The following is a 27629-nucleotide window of genomic DNA, read 5'->3' on the forward strand; positions in this document are numbered from 1 at the left end:
GGCCACAAAGAACATCATTCATACAACAAATGGTTGTTCAGCACCCATCATTCATTTACTGAAAAAATAGGTCTTAGTATTCTATTTAGCCAGCAGTTTGCTGAGTATAAAACAGTGTACAGAACAGAACTCTTGTCGGAGCTTAAAGATGAATGAGGGAGAAAGACAAGTAACAAACATTAAGCACGAAGCACCTCGAAATTTAACGTATAAAGACCTCTTTTAGCTTCAGGGATCTTAGAGAATTCAACCCCCTTCTAAATATCAAAACAATCCTGGTTTGTTTTGCAATCCATAAATATTGAGAACTTACTATGTGCCGGGACACTTACAAATACACCTGTAAGCAGGTATCATGATGAAATTCCTAGTACTCAGAAAAGTTAAGTAACTTGCCCATTGGCTACACAGAAAGCTTGGGAAGCTTCACAGAGGAATTGACAGGAGTCTAATCTTGGAGGAAGAATAAGAGCTGGGTAGGTAGAAAGGGGCAAGAGCAGCATTCTGAGTAAAGGGAACATCATGTGCAACTGTACGCGTCTCCAAACCTCTCTTGCTGCACTTTGATCTAAATCTTACGTACTTCCTCGAAGTATGTAAGATTCTCTAATTTCCCTTCCCAAATGCTTTCCATTAATAACCCCCAAGTCCTGGCAAAATCCTACTCATCCTTCAAGACCCTGCTCAAATATGACCACTTTCTCTGACTCTTGCAGAGTTATTGGACTCTCTCATTGTCTGGCAGCAATGTTAAAGTTCTAAGAATATTTTCAGTGTATTTTCTAATAATTATCTATCGACAGGGCTACCTTTCCCCAAAAGACAAGGCCAAGAATTTCGAGAAGTAGTATAGTAATTAAGTCCATTGGTTCTGAAGTTAAATCACTTTGGTTCAAATTCTAGCTCCACCACAATTCCTTCTAATTACTTGGCCTTGGGCAAGTGATTGAAGCTTTCTAAGTCTCAATTTACCTATTGGAAAAAATGGGGATAAGAGTAGCTACTCATAAAATAAGATTGCTGTGAAGATTGAATGAGATGATTCATGAAAAGTGCTTAACACAGGACTTGGCACATAGTAAGACCTATTAAATGTGAGCTATTATTACTTATTTATCTTTGTTTCCTAATAAACTGACATGATGGCTGGTTTATAGTAGGAGCTACATAAAGCTAGCATTGCTAGCTGATCTCACATTTATCTTATTATAACCAGACATAAACCACAGCAATTTATTTTGTTTGATGCACTGTGCCTACCACATTTCCAGACATACTGTAGAGTCTAATGAATGGTCTTTAAATTGATTCTCACTATTAGATTCATAACCATCAACATTCTCCTTAATCTTCATAAGGTATTAAATACAAAGTAATGCCAAATTTGTTTGTGAAGGCCTTTTCTTTCCCTGGTTTTTCTTTTCTATCCCTATTCCTGTTTTATTTTTGTCATGCCATAGTGAGAGTATGAACGAAATACAAGGCAGTCATTACTTCAGAGAGTTTAAGAAATCAGAAAAATATGCTTTAAGAAAATCAGTGCTTTATGTTTTCCATTACAATAGAATGAATATTAGCAATTTTTAATGCCACTGATAAAGAATAAAGAAAATCTTTTTACACTCTGAAAAAGGAGCTATCTAGTTCATTTACATGGTAGGGTTAATGGGGATTGGATGGAATGGTTTTCTTTTATTGCGTTCTTTCCTGAGTCAAGATACAAAAAGAAACAGGCCAATTTAAGACAGAGTTCACTTTTAATGAACTTGAAAATATGTCATAGCTCTATATCTCAAGGATTTTTCTTCCTCTAGCTCTTCTTTACAGAACAGATGTAAAATAGAATTTATAATTCACCACAAAATACATATAACAAGAAGAGGCTCTTCAACATATTATGTGTTCAGAAAGGCATTTCTAACGTTTCCCCTGGAGTAAAATGTTATCATATAAACGAAACCAAATGTTTCCTTTCAAAATAATGTTCAGAAAGTATTCAGTTATCTTAAATTGATGTTTCCAATCTTGATTGTCTCTAACACCTTTTAGATTTTATTTATTTATTTATTTTTGGTAGATGGCCAGTAAGGGGATACAAATCCTTCTAACACTTTTTGAAACAAAGAGGAAATTTCTATTCTTTTCCCAACAGATTATTATACATTAATACAAATCATTTAAAAACTAATATGAAATAGTTGCTATTCTAAACTGTTAAATGGATCAGTCTACATACTTAGAGATGGAAAAAATCCTGTAAATTCCTTTGCTTACTCTATCTCCCAATTTCCCCAGTAACATATCTTCTTCATTAATAGCATTATGCATTTATTTATTTATTATTAATTTATTTTGGTGGCTGTCCAGCATGGAGGTCCAAACCCTTGATTTTGGTGTTATTAGCACCATGCTCTCCCAAGAGAGCTAAATGGCCAGCCCTGTTCATAGCATTACTTTAACTGTTGTATTTCTTAAACCATTGAAGCAAAATAATAGTTATGCATAGATGATTTAATATTAATTGAACATTCTAGGATGCAAAGTGATGCAGATTTTTATAAAGCTGTTACTGGGTCTCCTGGACAATGAATTAATCAATTGGTGTTCACTACAGATATAGAGTTCTAGGATGCACTGTCCTTACATTTTTAAAAAAGGTGTTCAGTTAGACTTTAATTTTAGTTATGCCAATTGTGGAAAATATCAAGACAGATTACATCAAGAAAACAGTTAACACATTAAGCAGGTAATATATCAAACAGTTAACATATCAAGGAAACAGTTAACTTATGTTGCATTCAAGGAATAGTATAGTTTCACACACAGTTCTGAGCCAACACCAAGAATTTTGTAATATAGTAAATAAACGGATAGCAACATCTTGAAAAACTTCTATGGTGTTATTAGCATTAAAATAATTCTACGGATCATAGAAACTAAGCTTGACTTAGGAAGCCACTGTTTTTCTCAGCTTTGCGTAGATTCTGGTCCTTACCTTCCAAGACCAAAAGTGGAAAATATCAAATGTTAAGGTTACCTAAACTAAGATGTGCAATCAGCAATGGTTGACAATAAATAAATAAATAAATAATAGCATTGGTTCAGTTAAGGCATGCTAACCAAAAAATTTGCTCAGACCAGGTCAGCTAAATTATAGTGCCTTGGGAGATCTGGGGTAAGTCAGTAGTCACATCCACCAGTCCTGGAAAATGTTATCATAAGACCATTTTTACTTAGAAGCAGACAGGATGGCACCAGAAAACGATAAAATAACCTAGAATGCTTCTTGTGACCCTTACCCTAGACCCCTGTGGGATGTAAACTATTCATCCCAAATCTATTCCTCATGCAGAACCAATAAAAAAGACCTGATGAAGTGGGCTAGCTGGTTAGCTCACGTGGTTAGAGCATGGGCCTGATGACACCAAGGTCCAGTGTTGATCCCTGTACTCATCAGCTGCCAAGAAAAAAAAAAAAACCTGATGAAGTAATTAGGCAGAGCTGTCCTCTCTCTCCTTTGATCCTTCCCCTTCTTGTGATTGTGACATGCTAAGCTCTGCTGGCCAGTATGGGAATCAGAACCCTTAGACCTTGGTCTATATAATACTAGGCTCTAATCAACTGAGATAACTAGCCAGTCCCAGGCTATCTCTGATGTGCAAGAATTACAGCAGAGAGAACTTCATTGTCATGCCAATTAAAGACTTAAGCTGGCCTATGGGGAAACCGGCTGTTATCCCTCTCTTCTGATTTCTCAGGAGGTCAGAAAATTACTCAGTTTTAGTTTGGCGACTGGAACTTTAGCAGGAATCACACCATCTTGGTTTTTAGTCTGGTCTGTTGGGGGTCTACAGTACAGATTAGTCCAAAGTAATGGCCTCCTATAATTTTATTTAACACAACTGAACCTCCAGCCAATCAGAGGCTGAAAGCTGCCAAAACATAACCATATAAGGCAAATACCGACTGCAACCAATCAGGTTGTTTCTCTATGTCACTTCCTTTACTCTGGCTGTAAATATGACCTGCACATGTGCTGGGGTGGAGCATTCTGAACCATTTTGGCCTGTACTGCTGCCCAATTCTAGAATTGTTTAACGAGTTCTCAAATTTTCCGTTTTATATCTCAATCAGGTGGTCATTTACTTTGGTTGATACGGTAAACTTCAGTTATTGTAGCAAGCACCCGCCCTTTATTGCAAAACCACTCAAATAACATTTTAGTTAAGGCTGGCCAGTTGGCTCAGATGGTTAGAGCGTGGTGTTCTAACACCAAGGTCAGGGATTCTGATCCCCATAGGAGCCAGCCACCAAAAAAAGCCCCCCCCCCCAAAAAAGTGTGTTAAATCTGTATTTCTATTATTTACCTTAAATTGACATGAGTCATTGCTTCTTGCAAAAAAAAAAAAAATGTAGCACAATCAGTAAAAGAATTAATACCCCTGGTGACAACGGACTCCATATACTTTGTGCTGACCAGAGTACTAAACCCAGAAAAAGATGGAATAAAAATACTTTTTTTTTTAATCCCAGGACTAGAGTAGTCATTTTACAGGTCTCCATGTAAACTTCCTTTATTGTCAAGGATATTCTGCTTCAGACCCTAAGTCGCTTCCAAACTCCTCTACATAACACATAAATGAGAAAAACAAACCAAAAAAATCCTGGAACGAGACGAAACAGAAACCTTGAGTAAGCAAGTAGTTTAAAGGTTGAAAACACAGATATAGCCTCACCAATATACCTCCATGTTATTAAATATTTAAGAGTAAGGTCGAAGAGACCCTAGGCCAGGGAGAGGAAGGAAAGGAAGCGAAGTAATCACACACTCGGAGAGTAAAAAGAAAAGGTGTGAAAAAAGGAAAGCTGAGGAAAGAGGCGGGAAGGAGCGGAGACTTTAAGGAGTAAGAACAGAGGGCAAAGGAGGAGAAAGCGGTTTAAGGCCCAATCCAGGTAGAAAGTGGCAGCTGTACTTGACGGCCTGGCGGCACTCCACAGGCCCCGCCCCTGTCCCATCAAGCCCTCCTCTGGCCCCGCCCCGCTCCGTCAGCTCCCTCCCCGTTTGGCCTTCCCGCTCCGTAGGCCCCGCCCCCGTCCCCACCATCTTTCCTCTTCTAGCCACGCTCCTCCGCAGGCTCCGCCTCGGCCCCTTCAGACCCCACCCGTCAGGTCCCTTCCGGACCTGCTCCGTCCGCCGGCGGCGGCTGCCTCATCAGGTGACAGCCCGGAAGCAGCGGAAGCGGATGAGGGAAGAGCGGCTGCGGCCCCGGGGGGCGGCGCGGAGCTGCGGGAGCTGCTCGGCCTCCTCCGGGACCGCGGTGCGGCCCTCATGCGGCGCCCTCGCTGACACCTGAAGTCCGCCGCTCTCCGTCCGCCGCGCACCGCGGGGGCGTCCGGCCCGTGGCGGTTGAAGTCGTCGTCTTACCGGCCCGCGGCGGCCGCCCATGGAGAAGGCCAGGCGGGGCGGCGATGGCGCCCCCAGGGGGCCCGTGCTGCACATCGTGGTGGTCGGCTTTCACCACAAGAAGGGCTGCCAGGTGAGCAAGGGGCCCGCGGCTGCCCCCGGGCATTAGGGCGTTCGTGTCCGCGCTCCTGCGCTCGGCTCAGCTCGGATCGGGCTCCATCCTGTCCACAGCGCCCGCGGCCGTTCGCCTCTGAACTTGACTCCTCTCCAGCTCCTCGCACTCACCCACAACCCCTTCTTTCTCCTGCCCCTGAAAATTGCATGATGAGCAGCGGAGGAACTAGGTGGATATGTGCGTAGATTGGTAGGTTTATAAGTTCTCCTTTGGTGGAGTAGGAGGAAGGAATCGAAGGTCGGCCGCACTCTCTTCCCCATCCATTGCTATCTCCCCTAACTTTCTGGGTGTCCACCTTTAATGAGAGTCTGTAGAAAAATTCTGCACTTGGAATCCGTCGTCAAGGTAATGAGCTCAGTGGGCTTCCACACAAATGCCTGAGGTAGATTGTAGCCCATGTCGGCGCCGTGGGAAATCAACTTCCTTTGTTTATCTTCGATCTGTCGTGGTAGGGTGGTCGATTGACCCCACTCCCTTCCCATCTTGTCTAGACCTGGCCTTTTGGTCAGAGATGACCTCTCCAGATCAATTGCAGTAAGAAAGTGTATTTACCGAGCAAAGCGTGCAAATAGGCATTTTTCAGTTTCTTCACTGAATCTTTAATCCAGCATCTGAAATGGAACATTTGCAATATATGTATTGAAGACAAGGAAACAAAATAGAAGCAGAATTATTTAATGAGTGAGCAAACCCTGGAAGGCAATGATGTCATGATGTGCTAGTGAGCAGTAAATTGAAATGCTTTTTTAAGGAATTGAAAATACTGGTTGCTACCACTAGATGAAGTAACATTTGGTTTCTTGCATTGTACAGAAAATACAACATTTGGGAAGACTTATTGGCAATAATTAAGTTTGTTAGAGAATAACAGAAAAGTGATGAAGGGAGTGAAAAGATGGTTGTGGTCATATGTTTAGAGACTACTTAAATTTACAATATCATATTCCTCTTCCCTCAGGTAAAAATGATATGGAAAGACAACAAGGAGGAAGTAGCATTATTCAGTGTGGTACTAAAAGAATTCCACCCAGCAGCAGTAGAATATGTTCTTAAGACGTGGCCCCATAAAGAGAATAGATATTTGAGATGGTACCATGGCATGCAAGCATAGTGCTAGTCATCGTTAAATTTTTAATACTTTAAAACTTTACATGTTTAAACATACTAGTCACTTTATAACTTTCTTTGTAAATGGGTGCAGTAATTGAAATTGAAGAAGGCAAAATGATCTTGCTGAGGTTGCAAAGCAAAACAGTCAGGTCATATGTGTTTGTTGTGCTGTGGCATTTTAGGAGTATTTCAGGGTAAAGGAAGAGATGGAAGCCCACTTCAGAACCAAACTGAATGGAGCTTTGGACAGAAAGAAGATAATATCTGTATTGGTAGGAGATAGAATAAAATATCTTAATTTTTGCGGTCGTCCATAATCAAGATTAATTATGTTTTCTACCTGTTTTATTGGTGAAAGTGATATAATTTATATATCCAGAAAGGAAAAATTATTTATTTTGTAAAACAAAATGCAACGCTGCTTAGAGATTAAAGAAAACTAAACAACAGATTGTAAAATGAAAGAGGCACTTTGGGCTGAAGTAGCACCCTGGGTGCTATGGCATTTCTCTGGATTTGTCTGGCTTTTGATTCAGCATTGAGGTAAAGGTTTTGTAAAATGAACACTGTGCTGAGAGTCAGGAGACGTGCATGATGTTTTGGCATCACAGCTCTCATGACTTCCAGGAAGTCCAGATTGCTTAATTTTTCTTTACCTCTGTTTCCTCTACCATATTCTTCATAAGAATTTTAGACCCGGCAGGGATCTTAGACATCATCTGCTCCAACTCCCTTAAATTGCAGATAAGTAAACTTAGGCCTGGAAAGGTTAAGTGATTTGAGCATACTTGCTCAGCTAGTCTGGCACTAACATTAAAACCCAGGTGTCCTTAGTCATTATAACTACATTTTAAAAAATAAATAAATAAAAAACAATATAATATTTATCATTTGTAACATTAAATAACACATACGCAAAGAGATTCATAATGTTGTATAACCATCACCACTATCTATACCCAAAACTCTTTCATCATCCCCAACAAAAAGTCTATACCCATTAAACAATATACATCTCTTTTAATAGCACTTTTAGGTTGTAGGCTCTTCATACAAAATAAAAATACATGCCTTGTTTTTGTTTTTTGTTTTTTAATCCAAATAGTGCTTCACAGAGACAATGGCAATTGTTTTAATAAATATACTTGTCAACTGTGAGTTACTGATAGAATGGAAGAGAATGCAAAGGGTTTTGTCACAGTGCAATGAAAGATGAGAAACCTAGTATAGGTTGGTTTTTTCTCAGGTGCTGTACATGGCTTGTTTTATTACTGCAGCTTTTTAAAATTACACCTGCCTCTCTTATAGCAGAAAATGAATTGCTAAACATGCTATAGATAGTCAAAGTCAAAATGCACAGTGAGTAAAAAGAGGTGGTTTTTAGATTAATCTATTGCATATTTTGTAGCTTTTGCAAGAGTCAAACATTTATAATTTTTTTTTTTTTTTTTTTTTTTTTTTGTCTTTTTCGTGACTGGCACTCAGCCAGTGAGTGCACCGGCCAGTCCTATATAGGATCCGAACCCATGGCGGGAGCGTTGCACCACGGGCTCGGCCCCAAACATTTATAATTTTAATGAGAAATTTCTCAGAAAAGTTTTGGTGTACTAGTAATCTCTTAATTTTCTGTTGTTCCTTTAATGGATTAGTTGGATAGATGAAACTGACTTATGGAGTCTAACAAGAGTTAAGGTTGAGTGAGTAGATCATCTGAAAGCCTTCTTTGGAAACCCTCTGTGGTACTAGTCAGGTTGTGTTGAGGGTCTGCTAAGACATTCAGTCTGCTCAGAAAACAGAGCAAGTGAATGAAAGAGACACACTGGGTTGTTTGAGGAAATTGACAGATCAGTTCAGCCAAAAACAATGAAGTGCTTGCTGGAGACAGTTTGTATAAGTTAATGGTGGTTCATCTAGGTGGAACAGGATGTTCAGTGGATGTATAATAGTATTGGAAAAGATGGAAAAATAATTTGTTCAACTACATTTTTTTCACTTTTGGTTACCCCACTTTTCTTTTTCGTCTTAGTTTTTATAAATATTAAAAACAGTGTTGATTTTTGCTAGATAGAGAGGAGATAGCCACCTAAAAAAAAAAACAAATGTGCTAAAATTTCCAATATATATTATATTAGTTCTTAAAGGGTGTTTTTCACTTCTGCAGATCACTGCCTTTTTAGATGCCCTATGACGCTGTTTTCTTAACCCTTCAAAATCCAGATACATTTCATGTTTTAAAAGTGTCTTAGATGCATAAGTCTTAGAAAGGATGACTGTTCTAGAGACTGCTGTTCATTTTAACCAGTATATCAGGTGTTGTAGAGATTCTAATTATGTAAGATTTTCCCCAGGATGGATTAATCTACTATGTCACCATTTTAAGATTTTACCTCTAGTATAAAGGATCAAAAGTGCATGGGTCACTGAATTGTGACTCTGACTTCAGATGGTTTTAACTTGTGTGAGGGTACTTTGTTAGACTGCCCTTCCAAAGTATTCAAAATTAGCAGCGGGTCATGTTGATCACCAGTTTTTCCATGCACAGATTATTTATAGCAAAAATACCCATAATTGGTTGTAATTCGTAACTTTTAGATTCAAGTGGACTGAAGTAAAACCTTTGTTTAAAAATAATACTTTTCACTAGTCTGCTTGGTTAAGCATGACAACTTTGCCGTTTCTCCTGCACTGCAGGGTGAAAGCTGTCTTCTAAAACAGTTATGTTGAATACTCAAAAATTAGGCTTGTGGAAGATGTTTGCTCATCTTGCTTTTTGTATTTTTTCCACCTTTGAAGTCTTAAGGTGTATATTAAATGAAAAATATTCTTCATTTAAATTAAAATGAATATCTATTAACTTTACCACTTGATTTTTTCACTTTTATTTGGGTAACTTGTAGGAGTGAATTCTTCTGTAGATAACGTGTTAGCTTTAGTGGTGATTTTTCTAGTTTATTGATATATTTAACATTTGGAACATTATAAGTGATTTAAAGTACTACCATGACACTTAAAATAGTTTTGAAATATTTGTCCTTTTCATTTCAACTCTTTTTCCCTGATTTTTTTTTTTTTTTTTTTTTTTTGGCAACTGGCTGGTATGGGGATCCCAACCCATGACCTTGGTGTTATAAGTCTGTGCTCTAGCGAATTGAGCTAACTGGCCAGCCCTTTTAATTTTTTTTTTTTTTTAACTCAGCTTTTAGCAATGGACACTTCTTCCTTAGAAACTTACCTGAAATTAGACTCTGACATGAAATAATTTATGTCATGTCATAAATTTGCTTGTTATGGATTGTGTTTCAGAGTTTTGTTTGTTCCAATATATAAACTATATTTGTCAGATTAGCATAATTTTTTGCTAAATAATATAATCAAATGTATACCAAACTCTGCTTCTTTCATAGATAGGTTGGAACTTTTCTTTTCTTTTTTTTTTTTTAAAGATGACTGGTAAGGGGATTTTACTCCTTGACTTGGTGTTGTCAGCACCATGCTCAACCAGTGAGCTAACCGGCCATCCCGATATAGGATCCGAACCTGGGGCCTTGGTGTTCTCAGCACTACACTCTCCCGAGTGAGCCATGAGCCGGCCCTAGGTTGGAACTTTTCTGAACACTCTACTAGGAATAGTTATTTTCCAAAATTATGTCATAAAAAGTTGGAATTATTACTTGATTTTTTGACCACTTTTCTGATAGAGTTCATGGTTTTCTATACATAGCTAGCAGTTTTAATTCTCGAATAAATTGGTTTTACCAGACAGACTGTATTTCTTAAAAAAAAAAAAAGTAGAATTATAAAAGAACTAGAACTAATGTTAACACTAGTTAACATTGTTCACCCAACAGTGAATAAAGCAACCATAAGCATTGAAGAGAGCGGCATATTTTCCTGCTGGTTTGAGTGAACTGGTCACAGGAAAGTCTCCATGGGTAGCAGAATGTTGCATTGCAAATTCAAGGATAGGTTGAGGAGATTACAGAGGTAGGCTCATGTTAAGGAGATAAGGCTATACTGAAGCCCTGACCTATTCAAGTTTTGGTGACAGATTTCTCACCGACAAGCCTGTTGTTATAGCACCTGCTATTGATGAAATCCTGCAGTGACAATGATCAAACATTCAGGAGGTATTGTTTGTGATTCTTGTTGAAGTAGGCCTTTGGAATAGAAAGAACAAAACTTTGGAGGGTTAGAGGTTAGGGAAGAATAACAATTTAAGATTTCTTTGGCTACTAATTTTAGGGAAACTGTCCTGAAATAAGATTGCATTTTCTGGCCTTCCATAGCACTTTTATTTCTTAAACCTTAATATTCTGATGAAGGTTTCCCCCCTGATTTTGGTCATGCTTTTTGTATAACCTGAAATGATGCAAGTCTTTGGCTTTGCAGAGCTGCAACATTAACACTTAGAACAGTTGAATAGTTTACATTCAGGCTTTGGCATCATGGTTAAGCAGAGTGGATATCAACTTGTGTAATGGAAATTTAGAAATATCAGAAAGATTCCTCTGTCCTCTTATAATTACTCCCAGCTAGCTAGAAAGTACATAATTTTCTTTTTAGGCTTAAGTCGTCAATCCCTAGTAAAATGCTTATATATCACGGATAACCTTCTCCTTCATATTATTAATGTAATTTAGATCCTTTGCTGAGTGAAGATTTTGCTAGAAAGGGAAGACTGCAGACGGGCCCTGGTATACTGGGGATGGACACTATAAGAGCAAGATGAAGACATATAGGGAGAGTAGTCTGCTTAACTATTTAATAATTTTGAGTAAGGTTTGTATTATATTTGGTTTAGATGCCATCAAATTAAAAACTCAGATTCTCCCTAGGATATTTTTAGAGGATGTTATCTAAACTAATAATTTCGACAATTTTTAAATCATATTCTGGTTGTTTGTGAAAATAACATTTATGATCAGAAGTAATATGTACTCAGCGTCATAGAAAAGTGAGAAAAAGGGGCCGGCCCATGGCTCACTTGGGAGAGTGTGGTGCTGATAACACCAAGGCCATACGTTGGGATCCCTATGTATGGATGACTGGTTAGCTCACTTGGGAGAGCGTGGTTCTGAAAACACCAAATCAAGGGTTAAGATTCCCTTACCGGTCATCTTTAAAAAAAAAAAAAGAAAAAGAAAAGAAAAGTGAGAAAATATGGAGAATCATAAAAAGAAAAATAACACTTAAAATCCTGTGTCCTAAACAGATCTGCTCTTTAACGCCTTGATGAATATCCCACCAGTTATTTTTCTATGAATATATTTAACTTTTTCCAAAAATGTGTTATACTGTAATCAAGTTTTATGGCCTGCCTTTTTCGTATAACAGTATATCATTAATATTTGTCCGTATTAATAGATATTGAATTACAACACTTTAAAATTGCAAAATGGCATTTTGTTTTGTGGAAATACTGTTATTTATTTAACTGGTCACCTTTTTAGACACTTAGGTGGCATTCCAGTTTTTCACTATTTTGAATACTGCTGCAAAGAAAATCTTTGTGGCTAAATTTTTTCATCTTTTTTCTTAAGTACAGAGACTTTATTTTAGCCTTTTTTTTCCCCCACAGAAATCTTACTAAAATGGATTTTGGAACAGAATATGATATACTAAACACAAGTTAGTCTGGGTGACTGTTCATAGCAAATGTCACTTATTGTACTATGGCATTCTCAGTTTATTTTAACATAGAGTGTTTTGCACATGCCTCTGACTCCACTGGGCTTTTGATAGCCTGTCAGAGAGAGGAAAAGATGACAGAGATGTTAGCAATGACTTCTCAGTGTTGAGACTGTACATAGTGGTGATGTCATTTTGCGCTTACCCCTCCCTTCTTTTTCATTTGTCACTTTTGGGAACCATATCTACTGAATCCGTTGTGTAAAATAAAATAACTCAGTCATAGATTTTGAAAGGAAACCTAAAGCCTTAGTATATTGCCAGGAGCTTTACAATAGCTTGTTAAGCTGATAGATACTTTTCTCACCTATTTCTGGTTCTTGACATTGTTCTAGATAATTAAGTTGTCAGAAGTCTGACTTCCGAATAAACTCTGTTTGAGTGTTCATTTAGATTTGAAATATGGCCCTATGCCCTTGTACGAATATTTTCTTCACATCCCCATGATCATTGTCACAAGGTATGTAATGTGTTCATATACGAGGGTACTTCAAAAAATTCATGGAAAGATTCATAGTATCTTTAATTTTGTTTTTCAAAAAACTTTTTGGAATACCTTCATATGCGAAAATAGCTGCCGTGTTGTTAATGAAACCTGTGCCCACCCCATGGCCTTCACAGGTATTATTAGGAATTTGTTAGGCTCTCTTTGGTAGGTATGGTACACTCCCAGAAACTGGTATATCTTTTTTGCCACATGAAAGTTCAGTATTGAAATGTTAAAAATAAATTGGTGTATAAAAGATTGCTAGGGTAAAGTTCATTTAAAAAAACTGATTTAAATAATTTGTTGGGAAGTTTCTAATTGATTTTTTTTTTCCTGCAAGAAAAATGTTTATTGTAGCTTTGCTATCATATTTGTAGGTGCTGTGTTTTTGAGGACATGGAGATATGTTCCATTTATATCATCTCATTCAGAAAACCAGTCTTAATCATCTTTGTCTTTCCACCTTATGTTTTGTGCAAATCCTTGTTCTTTCTTACCTCTCGTAAGGGAAGTTTGTATTTTTTTCAATTTTATTTATATTTATTTTTGTGGGGTACAGTATGTTGTTTCAAAAAATGCATGTACTGCACAATGATTCACTTAGAGTAGACAACATAGTTTTGTACCTGGTAGTCTACTCCTTCTCCTCCCCTCTACCCCTATCCCCTCCCAGCCTCTGGTAACCATTATTCTACACTCTACTTCTGTGAGAACCACTTTTTTTTTTTAAAGATCCCACACATGAATGAGACTGTGGTATTTCTCTTTCTGAGCCTGATTTACTTCATTTAACATGATGATGATTTCCAGTTCCATCCATGTTGCTGCAAATGATAGGATATCATTTATTTTTATAGCCGAATGTTTTTCCAGCATGTATACACCACAGTTTTTTTTTCCATTCATCTGTTGATGGGCATTTAGGTTGATTCCATCTTTTGGCTATTGTAAATAGCGTTGTGATGGACATCGGAATGCAGGTGTCTTTTTGATATATTGATTTCATTTCCTTTGGGTATATATCCAGTAGTGGGATAGCTGGGTCATAAGGCAGACCTATTTTTAGTTCTCTGAGGAACCTCTGTACTATTTTCCGCAATGGCTGTACCAATTTACACTCCCGCCAACAATGTAGGAGGGCTTTTGGTAAGCGAACTTTACGAACAATATTCCTAATATCATTTTGTACTTCTAGCTCTGATAAATTCTCTTTTACTACTCTCTGCTTGATCAATAGCAAGGTATATATGGGTATCAAGAGACCTGAGTTTCAGTTTGGCCCTAATGGTTATTAGGTGTATAAGCTGGGGCAAGTTGCCTAATGTTTGTGGACTTTGGTTTCTTCATCTGTAAAATAAGAGTTTTAAAATAGATGATTACTAAGACTCCCTCCACTTCCATGATTCTAAGTTGAAATCAGCAAACTTTTGCTGAATACTCATCATCATAGGCTACATTCAGAAGCATGCCCTTCCGTTCAGAGACAGGCAAAACTAATGTTTGGTGATAGCAGTCTGAACAGAGGAACTTTCTGGGATGATGAAATTCTGTGTCTTGATAGGGTGTTTACCTGTGAATTTATAAATTGTCAAAACCTATGAACTCTGTCTACCTTATGACAATAAATCGCAAAACCCTACATTCTTCAATGCTTTTGAAAGAGCTTTTTCAAAAACTGTCTTTTATTCATATGATTTTCTTTCTTTAAATTCCTTACATTTGTGCAGAGCTAGGGCTTAGTAACAATTCTCTATTTACATTCTTTAAATTTTGAGCCTTACCAGTACATAATTTAGAAAAAAAGAATATAACTCAAGGAAACAATGGCTCTGCTTATTTTTTGTGTTCTATCTTCATGTAATGTCTGAGTAACCATGGTATCTTCAGAGACATAAAAGCCACAGTTTAATAAAGAAATCCAGACTTCTTTGGATGTTAATATAATTTATGTATTGAGAGCATAAATTTCTTTTAAGTAGAATGGCTTCCTTCCGTCTTTGTAAACAAGTTATAGCAAAGATTCTAAGCTCCATAAAGTGTTCCCTAAACATAATTCCTATCTGTTATGAATTATTTTAAAAACTATTCATGAGAGCTTATGCCAGTATAAGGTTTTAGTCACCGTGCAATTCATTATTGCTGTTCTGTGGAGATATTATTAATAATAGCTGCCATTTATTGAATGTTTACCATGTACAAAGCACTGTGTTAGATGTGTGTTTAATATCTCATTTATTCCTCATTTATTAAAGAATGAACTGTTAAGCAAAATGTCAATAAATTTAGTTTGAAAATCTATTGGCTTTTGTAAACAGTTCAGAAATCAGGGAGCATCTCATCTAAAGATTTAGACAAGGCTCTTCAATAAGCTCAGCAGAGGAGGTTGTCTTTACAGGCAGAAAGAGGTTGAAGAAAGCAGAAACAGGGAACAAAAAGCAGATCATTTTAAAGTTATTTTCCTATAGTTTTAAAACAGAGGGACCTCCTTATCATGCCAGCTCAAGTAAACTGGACTCTTTCTGATTGGTTGCTGTGAATCTCATGTTTTTCTGGAAAACTAGTTTCAAAGTTTAGTTCAATTATGTGGCACCTGTGAGTTACTCTTCTAGTTTGATCTGGTCTGTTCAGCCTAGTGCAGGCACTTAATCCAAAATAATGACATCACAGGCTGGCTGGTTAGCTCAGTTGGTTAGAGCACAGCCTTATAACCTCAAAGTCACAGGTTCGGATCCCCATACCAGTCAGTTGCAAAAAAAAAAAAAAACAATAGTAATAATAATAGCATCCCACAAATTTCATTTAACACCAAGAATTTTATAGATGAGGAAACTGAAGTTTAGAGATGATAAGTGACTTGCTCAAGGTCACATACCCAACTAAGTAGCAGGCTGGGACTGGAACTCGATGTTTATCCTATTTCAAATGTCCATGCATTTAAATATCTGGTCTTCATACCGATTTTTTTTTTTAAGTATTTTTATTTTCTTAAATTGAGGTATAACTTATGAACAATAAAGTACATGAAACTTTACATGTGTATACTTAACAACCTTTCAGATCAAGATATAGAACAATTCCAGCACTTCAGAACTTCTCTGGTCTGTACCTACCCTAGGGTAACCATTGTTCTGACCTGTGTCGTCTCTTGTGTCTGACTTCTTTCACTTACTGTTATATCGGAGCCTGATCCAAATTGTTGCTTATATCAGTAGTTGCTATATAGTGTTCCATTAGTATGAATATACCATGATTTATTTATCCATTCTTCTGTTAATGGGCATGTGAGATTCCAGTTTGGGGTTATTACAAATAAAATAAAAAACATTTTATTTTAAAAAGTTTTTAAATTATTGGGTTTAAGGTTATAAAAGCTTTTTTTTCCCCTAAGTAGTTATACACATTGTGCTATATAACCAAAGTGTTTGTTTTACTTGGAACCTAGGATAATATAGGAGTTCTAAATTTTTTCAATGTAAAAGTTCCTAGTAAATGAAATTCATTTAAGATCATTTATAACTATATGTTTACTTTTAAGTAAGCATGCATAATTAGTAAACACCCATGAAGCTGTCTAGCTTTACATAAAGTAGCTCTACAAAACAAATCTGGTATTACTGGAAATACTTTGAAACACAAATCAAACTGTATTAACTCCATATCTGAGGGCATTTCTGAGTTTCTGAGTTGTACATCTACAAATACTGATGTTTCAGTGAATGCCAAATCCTTATAACAATGCTATTCATTCTCAACTCGGATATTTTGTATCATTAACATTAGTGGTGATGAATATTGACAAGAAGAGTTTCTCAATATCACTATTAGTGTGTAAAGATTTTTTCTTCCTAGAAGTATTTCTTTTTTTTTTTTTTTTCGTGACGGGCACTCAGCCAGTGAGTGCACCAGTCATTCCTATATAGGATCCGAACCCGTGGCGGGAGCGTCGCCGCGCTCCCAGCGCAGCACTCTACCGAGTGCGCCACAGGCTCGGCCCCTAGAAGTATTTCTTTTAAAGGAGCATGATTCTATAAAGTGTTTTTTTAATTGGCTATGTATATATACTGTTTCATGTTGATGAACATGTATACTTATATAAAGTTCCAATGGTTTTCAGCACCGCACTCTACCGAGTGAGCCACGGGCCGGCCTAAGTTCCAATGGTTTTAACGTAGAAAAACAGAATGATGAAGTCTTAATTTTACTGCCTCAAGTACTTTTTGTATGAAAATCAGGTTCCTTCATATTATATAGTTATATTGATACCAGCAAAATGTCATGTTCTTCTATGGAATAGAATCTTGATATGATTCTGGTTTCACTATAGTGGGATTCACAATTATATAAAAAATAAATTTCTACATTTAATTAAACAAAATATACATCATCTGTTTTCCTGTTCATAATCCAAGTACTCCATCTTGAGTAAAGGAATATGGAATAGTAAAATAACTCATTAATTCCAGGGAAAGAATAGAAGTTGCAGCCTTTTATTTGCTTAAATATATAAAAGCAAATGCTTTGAACTAAGATACTTGTTTCCATTTAATTTAAAAACAAACTTTTTTTTAATTGTAAGTCTCAATAGTACCGTTTTACCTATGTAGTATATAGTTTATTTTCTGGGTATCTAGTGCACTCATGTAACTGCAAAATATTATGTCATGCTGAGGAATGGGAGTGTTAAGCACTAGCTCTTTCAAAAATCAACAGTTGATAAATACAGTGACTTTTTTTTTTTTTTTTTTTTTTTTTGCCAATTTTGTAATAGAGTGAAGAGGAAGAATGCCAGTTGTTTTTTAGTATTGCCTTTTCAAGAGATTTGGGAGAGAAAACACTACTGAGAAGACGTCTTCAAAATTCTGGGATTTTTGTTTTTGTTTTTGTTAGGTGGAAAACATCAGACAGCCTTCAGTGTTATGACTACTAAGAAAGTAAATACTTTGTGTGTCTGAGTGAAAAAAAAAATCCCTAAAATGCCTAGAAAGGAGCAAACAGGCAGAGTAGCTGACTTTTATTAGAAGCACTTTCCTTCTCTCAGTAAGCCATGTTGTGTCATTGTTTGTGAGGTCCATAAATGTGTTTAGTTTGTGTGCTGATAGTTTGGCTTTGTGGCTTCTTATGGTTCTCTGACAGTGAAATGGTAATTGCATTGTTAGAAAGAGAACAAAGGGTACTTGTGAAGTACTCGAAGTTCACACTAGGATACTGTCTTAATTGCTTTGTTTTTGTAGTTTTTCTTTGTTGTTTTTTCCATCTTTTTTTTCTGAGGACAAAGTAAATGGAATCTGACTAGAGGACACCAATTGGATTTGTAAACTATGAAAAGGGGTAGTAATTTTTACCATTGCTAGAGGACAAACATATATCACCCTTTCTTGCATAGTTCATTTAGCATTTAGAAAAACTGCCTTTTTATTCCTTGTGATTAGAGCATCTTCAGCTTTCACTTTCAAAATTAGCCATTGTCTTCTTTTTCTCTCTTCTCCCCTTCTAATCATGTAAATTATTACTACTAATTGGGATCAAAGTAAATTTGGCCACATAAATGTTAGTTATATAAAGAGAGATTTGAAATTTGCATGACTTAATAACATGTTTTGGGGGGACATTGGATACGTCTGCCACACATCTGTTGTCACCATCTTTGATCCCCAAATTTAACTTAGATTTTGGGCCATGAACTTTCACTATTTACTAGTAATCCTACTGGATGATAATCAGTCTAAATGTTTCTTAGTGTCGGGGATTTACTTTGGGTTTTATCTGTGATTTTTCACATATATTTGGGGCTGCCATGTACAGCTGTGTGTACTTCACGACACAACTCCAGGGAGAGCCATTCATGTAAACAGGTTTGTGGTTCCCCCTGGAGTTGTGCGGTGAGGCAGTCTGCTACACCTGTCTTCACTTTCTGTGGTACTGGTTAGTTTAATTGGTATTATTATTTAAATTGCGTCCTGATTTAACTGAGTATTAAGAGTCTCAGGTAACTTCCAAGAGTATTCCTCATAGACTTCTGTATCATGAATTATTGTTTCTGTCTGGATTAATTTGGACATATAGGAAGGGGGCATATAAAATATTTGGTTTATATTCAAAATATGAAAAATATACAATTTAAGATTTAAATATACCATCAATTTGGTAAAAGGCAAAAGATTTATACTATCTGAAGAGAAAGCATAGTATATATACCATCAATTTGGAAATAACTGATTCTTTTTTCTGAATCTCGGACACCTACCAAGTGTCCTACAATTCAGTCCTATTCTGGCATAACTTCTTGAGTTAGCAACAAACTCCATAGGTTTAAGGGCTCAGTCCCACAAGACTGCACTCACTTAAGAACACAACTCAGGAACAGCCAGATGGACAAAATGCACAGGGCAAGGTATGGGGAGGGGTGCGGAGCTTGCATGCCCTCTCCAGTGTGGCACCTCCCAGCACCTAGATGTGTGTGTTCACCAACCTGGGAGCTCCCTAAACCCCGTTGTTTAAGGGATTTTTATGGAAATCTTATTACATAGGCATGATTGATGAAATCATTGGCCATTGGTGATTGAACTCAATCTCTAGTCCCTCTCCCATCCCTGGAGGTCAGCGGGTGGGGCCGAAAGTTCCATTTCTCTAATCAAGGCTTGTTGTTTCTGATGACCTGCCCAAATCTGAAGCTATCAAACCCGCCCCCGCCCCCACCCAAGAGTTACCTTAGCATAAAGTGAGGTACAGTCGATTGGGTTTATTGTGGATAACAGAATATGCTCCTGTCACTCAGAATTTCCAAGAGTTTTTGGAGCTTTATTCCAGGAACCAGGGACATATATCAAATATATATATTTTTTTATTATACAACACTTCATTAGTACTGAATACTTTATAACAATGTAAAAAAAAAAAACTAGAAAAAAATGTTCAACAATGGAGAATTACTTAAACAATGACGTAATACTGTATAGCCATGAAAATTATTGTGTATATATAAGGGTACTTCAAAAAGTTTGTGGAAAACAAATTTAAAAGAAAATACAAATCTTTTCATGAACTTTTTGAAGTACACTCATATAGATATAGAAAAGAGTTTGTATAAAAGACTGTTTTGAGCTTGATTAGCAAGTTCAGCAGTTTCCAAATGCAAGTATTTGTTGGTAGCAAATCCACAAGCTGGAGAAAAGAATTCTAGAAAGCTGCCAACACAGTACAGGTAGTCTACAATTTTATGAACAAGTTGTGTTCTAAAAGTTGGCTGTTTGACATTCTGAACACTTTTTGCCAAAGAAACAATGTTATAAACACTCTGGGCCCAAGTCAACGTAGAAAAGCCTTAATTTTACTCTTGGAATTCTTGGAGGATATATAATATCTACACTTAACTTCTCTTTATAACAATTTTATGAGTCAACTGCATTTTGAGTTCCAACTAGAGCCACCCAAAATTGATCTTCCTTCAGTAGAATTGGGAATTGGGACAATAATTTGAACACAGCATGGCTTCAGATATTAATTAATTAAACTTCCAGCCATTGACAACTTAACTAAATCTTCAGAAAAGAAGATAGATTTCTACATCTGCCCTTAATTCTAAGAGGTGTTGGCTGAGCTCCATTTCTTCAGGAGGTTTTAGGGGAGACTTGATGTTCTTGCCTAGTCCAACTTCTGGAGGTCACCTGCATTCCCACCATCTTCAAAGCCTATAATAGCATAGCATCTTCAAATGTCTCTCTCTGATTCTTCTGCGTCTCTCCTGTAAGGACCCTTGTGATTACATTGGGCCCAGCTGGATAATCCCCAGCTCAAGATTCTTAATCATATCTGCAAAGTTCCTTTTTCCATGTAAGGTGACATCTTGACAGATTCCAGATATTAGGATATGGACATCTTTGAAGGGCCATTATTTTGCCTGCCACACAGTGTAACATGGCTATCTTTTTTTTTTTTTCCCTCTCTTATCAAAATATGTGAATTTAACATTCTTTTTAAAAGCTGGATAGAACTGGTGTAAAATTTAACTACTCTTTTGATGAATATTTAGTTTTCCAATTATTATGGTACAATAAATGCTGCTGTGAACATTGAATATTTTTGTACATATCTGTGTGAATATGTGAGAGTATCCTTGGGATAAATTACTAAAACTGAAATTGCTGAGTCAAAAGTGTTAAAAGATAAGCTTTAGCACATTAAAATTTTAGAATCTGAGAAGACAATGCTTCATGAATCAGGCAGCTCCAAACCAGAAGTGGTTGGGGCTCAGCTGAAGTAGCTTTCAATAGGGTGAATGTGGAAGTAGAGCAAGTAATTATTTGATTGCTTAAAGTTTGAGCAGTTGCCTTATTTGAACTATCCTAATGGGAAGTTCAAGACACAACTTCAGGCTCCTTTATCAGACTTCTGCTCAATGAAGTGTAGGATGTTGGTTTTCCTCAGGGCTCCATGGCTTCAGTTACTGTACATTTGGTGACAGCTCCCAAAGCTCAGTCTCCAATCCAGTCACCACCACCACCACCACCACCATTACCATTACTACCACTACTACCTTCTCCCACTCCCCTCTTGTACACATTAAAGTTTAACAGCCCTTAAATCAGAAAGGGGGAGAGGCTTACAGATCTTTTCTTCTCTTACTACTTTTTTCTTTTTCCTCTTCTGTGCTATAGGGTATGCTCATAATGTCAAATGGCATCAACAAGTATGGTTTATGCCCACTTCTGTTATTCAAGATTTAAAAGCATTTTTGCCTGTCAGAATAAAATGCTTCCTTTACTCAACCACCTTTTGGTTAACATTCCTTACCATTGTAGGTTGAATTCTCTTACCCGCCCCTGATTCCAGGAGATGGACATGACAGCCACACTTTACCTGAAGAATGGAAATACTTGCCCTTCCTTGCTTTGCCAGATGGTGCACACAACTACCAAGAAGGTATGTAACAAGACAGTGGAGCAATTAGCAGGTGCCAGTTTTTTTAAAAAAGATGTCTTAGATCCTAAATACTTTGGTAAATGAAAGGCCTTTGGCCTATTGTGACTATTTATAAAATATTTAAATGCTTGTTTGGAGATGACTAGTCATACACTAGTCATCTCCAGAGGAGTACCAGATTTACATTGGCCATGGCTTGGGAAGCTTGGCCACCCGTCTGCCGGGGGCCCTGGCTAAATACAAGTAAGTAATTAGCCTGAGCAGGACAGCTACCACTGGGAGCATTTTCTACATTTATACTTGAGTCTCCTCTCAGAGGCAACAAGGGGCTTACCTGTACCAGCTACACATTGCTTAGGGTTCTAGTTGCAGACATACTAGGTTAGTAGTCCAGTGTCCATCCACCTGGGAACAGCAGAGATTGTTTCTCAAACTCTGGAACCATTGCTGTCACAGTGCTCTACTTGCAAGTTTGCTTGCTTGCATGCAGAGCATGTTCATGCCCTCAAAGAAAGCAGTGCTGTGAATTTCCTACTGAGTCTCCTGCCACTCTATAAATGAGTACTTTACCTGACTTAATGAAGGACTATATTTTACCATGATATTAGAGTCTACCAAAATATGAGATAAGACTTGGTTTGATTACCTGTTTTCCTAATATTTAATAATTTTCTTAGGAAATGAATCAAATGTTACTATGCAGTTTAACATGATTTTTTTTTTTTTTTCCAAAAGATGACCAGTAAGGGGATCTTAACCCTTGACTTGGTGTTGTCAGCACCGCGCTCTCCCAAGTGAGCCACAGGCCGGCCCTTAAAATTTAAATACAGTATTTTTAACCTCAGAAATCTTATTTCCTAACTTTTTATTATATATATTTTTTAAATTTTATTTTATTTTGTCAATATACAAAGTGGTTGATTACTGCGGCCCATTACCAAAACCTCCCTCTCTTCTCCCTCTCCCCCCTCCCTCCCAACAATCTCCTTTCTGTTTGCTTGTCATATCAACTTCAAGGAATTGTAATCGTTGTGTTTTCTTCCCTCCCCCCCACCAGGTTGTTTGTGTATTTATTTATTTTTTAACTCTCACAAATAAGTGAGAACATGTGATATTTCTCTTTCTGTGCCTGACTAGTTTCACTTAATATAATTCTCTCTAGGTCCATCCATGTTGTTGCAAATGGCAGTATTTCACTCTTTTTTTTACAGTAGAGTAGTATTCCATTGTGTAGATATACCACATTTTCCGTATCCACTCATCCAATGATGGACATTTGGGCTGGTTCCAACTCTTAGCTATTGTAAAGAGTGCTGCGATGAACACTGGAGAACAGGTATATCTTCGACTTGATGATTTCCATTGCTCTGGGTATATTCCCAGCAGTGGGATAGCTGGGTCATATGGTATATCTATCTGCAATTGTTTGAGGAACCTCCATACCATTTTCCATAGAGGCTGCACCATTTTGCAGTCCCACCAAAAATGTATGAGAGTTCCTTTTTCTCCGCAACCTCGCCTGCATTTATCATTCACAGTCTTTTGGATATTAGCCATCCTAACTGGGGTGAGATGGTATCTCAGTGTGGTTTTGATTTGCATTTCCCAAATGCTGAGTGATGTTGAGCATTTTTTCATGTGTCTGTTGGCCATTTGTATATCTTCCTTTGAGAAATGACTGTTTAGCTCTTTTGCCCATTTTTTAATTGGGTTACTTGTTTTTTTCTTGTAAAGTTGTTTGAGTTCCTTGTATATTCTGGATATTAATCCTTTGTCAGATGTATATTTTGCAAATATTTTCTCCCACTCTGTTGGTTGTCTTTTAACTCTGTTAATTGTTTCTTTTGCTGTGCAGAAGCTCTTTAGTTTGATATAATCCCATTTGTTTATTTTTCCTTTGGTTGCCCGTGCTTTGGGGGCCATATTCAGGAAGTCTGTACCCAGTCCTACTTCCTGAAGTGTTTCTCCTATGTTTTCTTTAAGAAGTTTTATTGTTTCAGGGTGTATATTTAATTCTTTAATCCGTTTTGAGTTGGTTTTAGTATATGGTGAGAGGTATGGGTCTAGTTTCATTCTCCTGCATATTGATATCCAGTTATCCCAGCATCATTTGCTGAAGAGGCAGGCTCTTCCCCAGTGTATAGGCTTGGTGCCTTTGTCAAAGATCAGATGGCTGTAGGTGTGTGGGTTGATTTCTGGATTCTCTATTCTATTCCATTGATCAGTGTGTCTGTTTTTATGCCAGTACCATGCTGTTTTGGTTATTATAGCTTTGTAATATAGTTTAAAGTCAGATAGTGTTATGCCTCCAGCTTTACTTTTTTTGCTCAGCATTGCTTTGGCTATGCGTGGTCTTTTGTTATTCCATATAAATGTCTGGATAGTTCTTTCCATTTCTGAGAAAAATGTCTTTGGAATTTTGATGGGGATTGCATTGAATTTGTATATCACATTGGGTAGTGTGGACATTTGCACAATGTTGATTCTTCCAATCCAAGAGCATGGGATATCTTTCCATCTTCTTGTGTCCTCTTTAATTTCTCTCAGCAGTGGTTTGTAGTTCTCATTATAGAGATTTTTCACATCCTTGGTTAACTCAATTCCTAAGTATTTTATTTTTTTGGTGGCTATTGTAAATGGGCAAGCTTTCTTGATTTCTTTTTCTGCATGTTCATTATTGGAGAATAGAAATGCTACTGATTTTTGTGTGTTGATTTTGTATCCTGCTACTGTGCTGAAATTATTTATCAACTCCAGCAGTTTTTTTGTAGAGTCTTTAGGCTGTTTGATATATAGGATCATGTCATCTGCAAAGAGGGACAGTTTGATATCCTCTTTTCCAATCTGGATGCCCTTTATTTCCTTCTCTTCTCTGATTACTCTGGCTAGTACTTCCAACACTATGTTGAATAGGAGTGGTGAGAGTGGATATCCTTGTATAGTTCCTATTCTTAAAAGCTTTCAGCCTTTCCTCATTCAAGATGATATTGGCAGTGGGTTTATCATATATGGCTTTAATTATGTTGAGATACTTTCCATCTATACCTAACTTATAGTGAGTCTTTATCATGAATGAGTGTTGAATATTATCTAATGCTTTTTCGGCATCTATGGAGATGATCATATGGTCCTTGTGTTTGATTTTGTTGATATGGTGTATCACATTTATTGATTTGCATATGTTGAACCAACCTTGCATCCCTGGGATGAATCCCACTTGATCATGGTGTATAATTTTGCATATGTGTTGCTGTATTCTGTTAGCTATTATTTTATTGAGGATTTTTACATGTATATTCATCAAGGATATTGTCCTGTAGTTTTCTTTTTTAGTTGTATCTTTACCTGCTTTTGGTATCGGGTGATGTTTGCTTCATAGAATGAGTTTGGGAGAATGGCCTCTGTTTCAATCTTTTGGAATAGTTTGTAGAGAATTAGTGTCAATTCCTCTTTGAATGCTTGGTAAAATTCTGCTGTGAATCCATCTGGTCCTGGGCTTTTCTTTGTTGGGAGCCTTCTGATAACAGCTTCAATCTCTTTTATTGTTATTGGTCTGTTCAGATTTTCTACATCTTCTTGGCTCAGTTTTGGTAGCTTGTGTGTGTCCAGTAATTTATCTGTTTCCTCCAGATTTTCAAATTTCTTGGCAAATAGTTGTTTATAGTAGTCTCGAATGATTCCTTGTTATTTCAGATGTATCTTTTTAATATCACCTTTTTCATTTCTAATTTTTGTTATTTGGATCTTCTCCTTTTTTTAGTTAGCTGTGCTAATGGTTTGTCAATTTTATTTATCTTTTCAAAAATCCAACTTTTTTATTCATTGATCTTTTGTATTGTTTTTTGGGTTTCAATTTCATTAAGTTCCGCTCTGATCTTAATGATTTCTTTCCGTCTGCTAACTTTAGGTTTGGATTGTTCTTGTTTTTCTAGTTCTTTGAGGTGAAGTATTAGGTTGTTCACTTGCCATCTTTCTGTTCTTCTGAAATAAGCATTTAATGCAATAAATTTCCCCCTTAGTACTGCTTTTGCAGTATCCCACAGGTTTTGGTATGATGTATCATTGTTTTCATTAGATTCAATAAATTTTTTGATTTCCTCTTTGATTTCTTCTTGGACCCATATGTCGTTAAGTAGAATGCTGTTTAATTTCCATGTGTTTGTGTAGTTTCCACAATTTCGTTTGTTATTGATTTCTAATTTTAATCCATTGTGGTCTGAAAAAAAATACATAGGATAATTCCAATTTTTTTGAATTTGTTGAGACTTGATTTGTGACCTAACATGTGATCTATCCTGGAGAATGAGCCATGTGCTGATGAGAAGAATGAATATTCTAAGGTTGTTGGATGGAATGTTTGGTAGATATCTGCCAAGTCCAGTTGGTGTAGAGTGTTGTTTAGATCTTGTGTTTCTCTGCTGATTCTTTGCCTAGATGGTCTGTCCAATATTGACAGTGGGGTGTTCAGGTCCCCTGCTATTATGGTATTAGTGTTTATTTCCTTCTTTAGATTTATTAGAGTTTGCTTTATAAATCTGGCTACTCCGACATTGGGTACGTATATATTTATGATTGTTATGTCTTCTTGATGGATCAATCCTTTTATCATTATGTAGTGACCCTCATTATCTCTTTTTATGGTTTTTACTTTAAAGTCTATTTTATCAGATATAAGAATAGCTACTCCAGCTCGTTTTTCATTTCTATTTGCATGGTAAGTCTTTTCCATCCTTTCACTCTTAGTCTATGTGAGTCTTTATAGGTGAGGTGGGTCTCTTGAAGGCAGCATATAGTTGGGTCCTCCTTTTTAATCCAGTCAGCCCATCTGTGTCTTTTGATTGGGGAATTTAATCCTTTTACATTAAGAGTTGTTATTGAAAGGTGTTGATTTTTTTGCATTTTATTGATTTTTGTTTGGATGTCTTAAGTGTCTTTTGTTCCTTTCTTTCTGATTTACTGATTTCTTTCTGATTTGTCTTCTGTATTTGTTGGTTCCTTGGGTTGTAGATAAACTTTTTTTTTTCTCTTCATTGTTGCCATTTTTATTTTACTAGTGGGTTTTGATTTTTCTTAAGTTTTTATGGCACTGGTAGTTATTTTTCAGGTACCAAACCCAGTACTCCCTAGAGAATTTCCTATAAGGGTGGTCGTGTGGTAGTGAACTCCCGCAGTTTTTGTTTGTCTGAGAAATATACTATTTGCCCTTCATTTCGGAAGGATAGCCTTGCAGGGTAGAGTACTCTTGACTGGCAATCTCTTTCTTTTAGTATTTTGAATACATCATCCCATTCCTTTCTGGCTTTTAGGGTTTGTGATGAAAAGTCTGATGTTAGTCTGAGTGGGGCTCCCTTATCAGTGGTTTGACGCTTCTCTCTTGCAGCTTTTAAGATTCTGTCTTTGTCTTTGAATTTTCCCAGTTTGACTATAACATGTCTTGGAGAAGACCTTTTTGGGTTGAATACGTTTGGGGATCTATGAGCTTCCTGAATCTGAAGATATGTGTCTTTTCCTATACCCGGGAGGTTTTCTGCCACTATTTTGTTGAATATGTTTTCAATGCTATCTCCTTTTTCCTCCCCTTCTGGAATACCCATGACTCGGATATTTCAGCGCTTAAAGTTGTCTGATATTTCTTTTAGATTTTCTTCAATGTTTTTCATTCTTTTTTCTCTATTTTTGTCTTCCTGTGTTATTTCAAACAGCCCATCTTCAAGGTCAGAAGTTCTATCTTTTGCTTCTGCAAGCCTGCTGGTTAAACTCTCTCATGTGTTTTTTATTTGGTTGAATGAATTCTTTAGCTCGGCAAGCTCTGCTACATTCTTTTTCAGGGCATTGAGTTCCTTGTA

The 27629-nt window shown here is 36.9% G+C and overlaps 1 protein-coding gene across 3 annotated transcripts in view; it reads left to right on the forward strand.

Moving 5' to 3' along the window:
• The first annotated feature begins 5228 nt into the window (after positions 1-5228).
• AVL9 (AVL9 cell migration associated) overlaps positions 5229-27629 on the forward strand; it is a 54567-nt gene continuing 32166 nt past the window's right edge. For all 3 annotated transcript variants that reach the window (XM_063100044.1, XM_063100045.1, XM_063100046.1), the window contains exons 1-2: positions 5229-5537; positions 21663-21783. In XM_063100044.1, coding sequence (XP_062956114.1) covers positions 5445-5537; positions 21663-21783 — 214 coding nt within the window. In that variant the 5' untranslated portion in view covers positions 5229-5444. The remainder of the gene's footprint in view (positions 5538-21662; positions 21784-27629) is intronic.

This window comes from Cynocephalus volans, chromosome 6 (genome assembly GCF_027409185.1).
Source record: "Cynocephalus volans isolate mCynVol1 chromosome 6, mCynVol1.pri, whole genome shotgun sequence".
Taxonomy (NCBI): domain Eukaryota; kingdom Metazoa; phylum Chordata; class Mammalia; order Dermoptera; family Cynocephalidae; genus Cynocephalus; species Cynocephalus volans.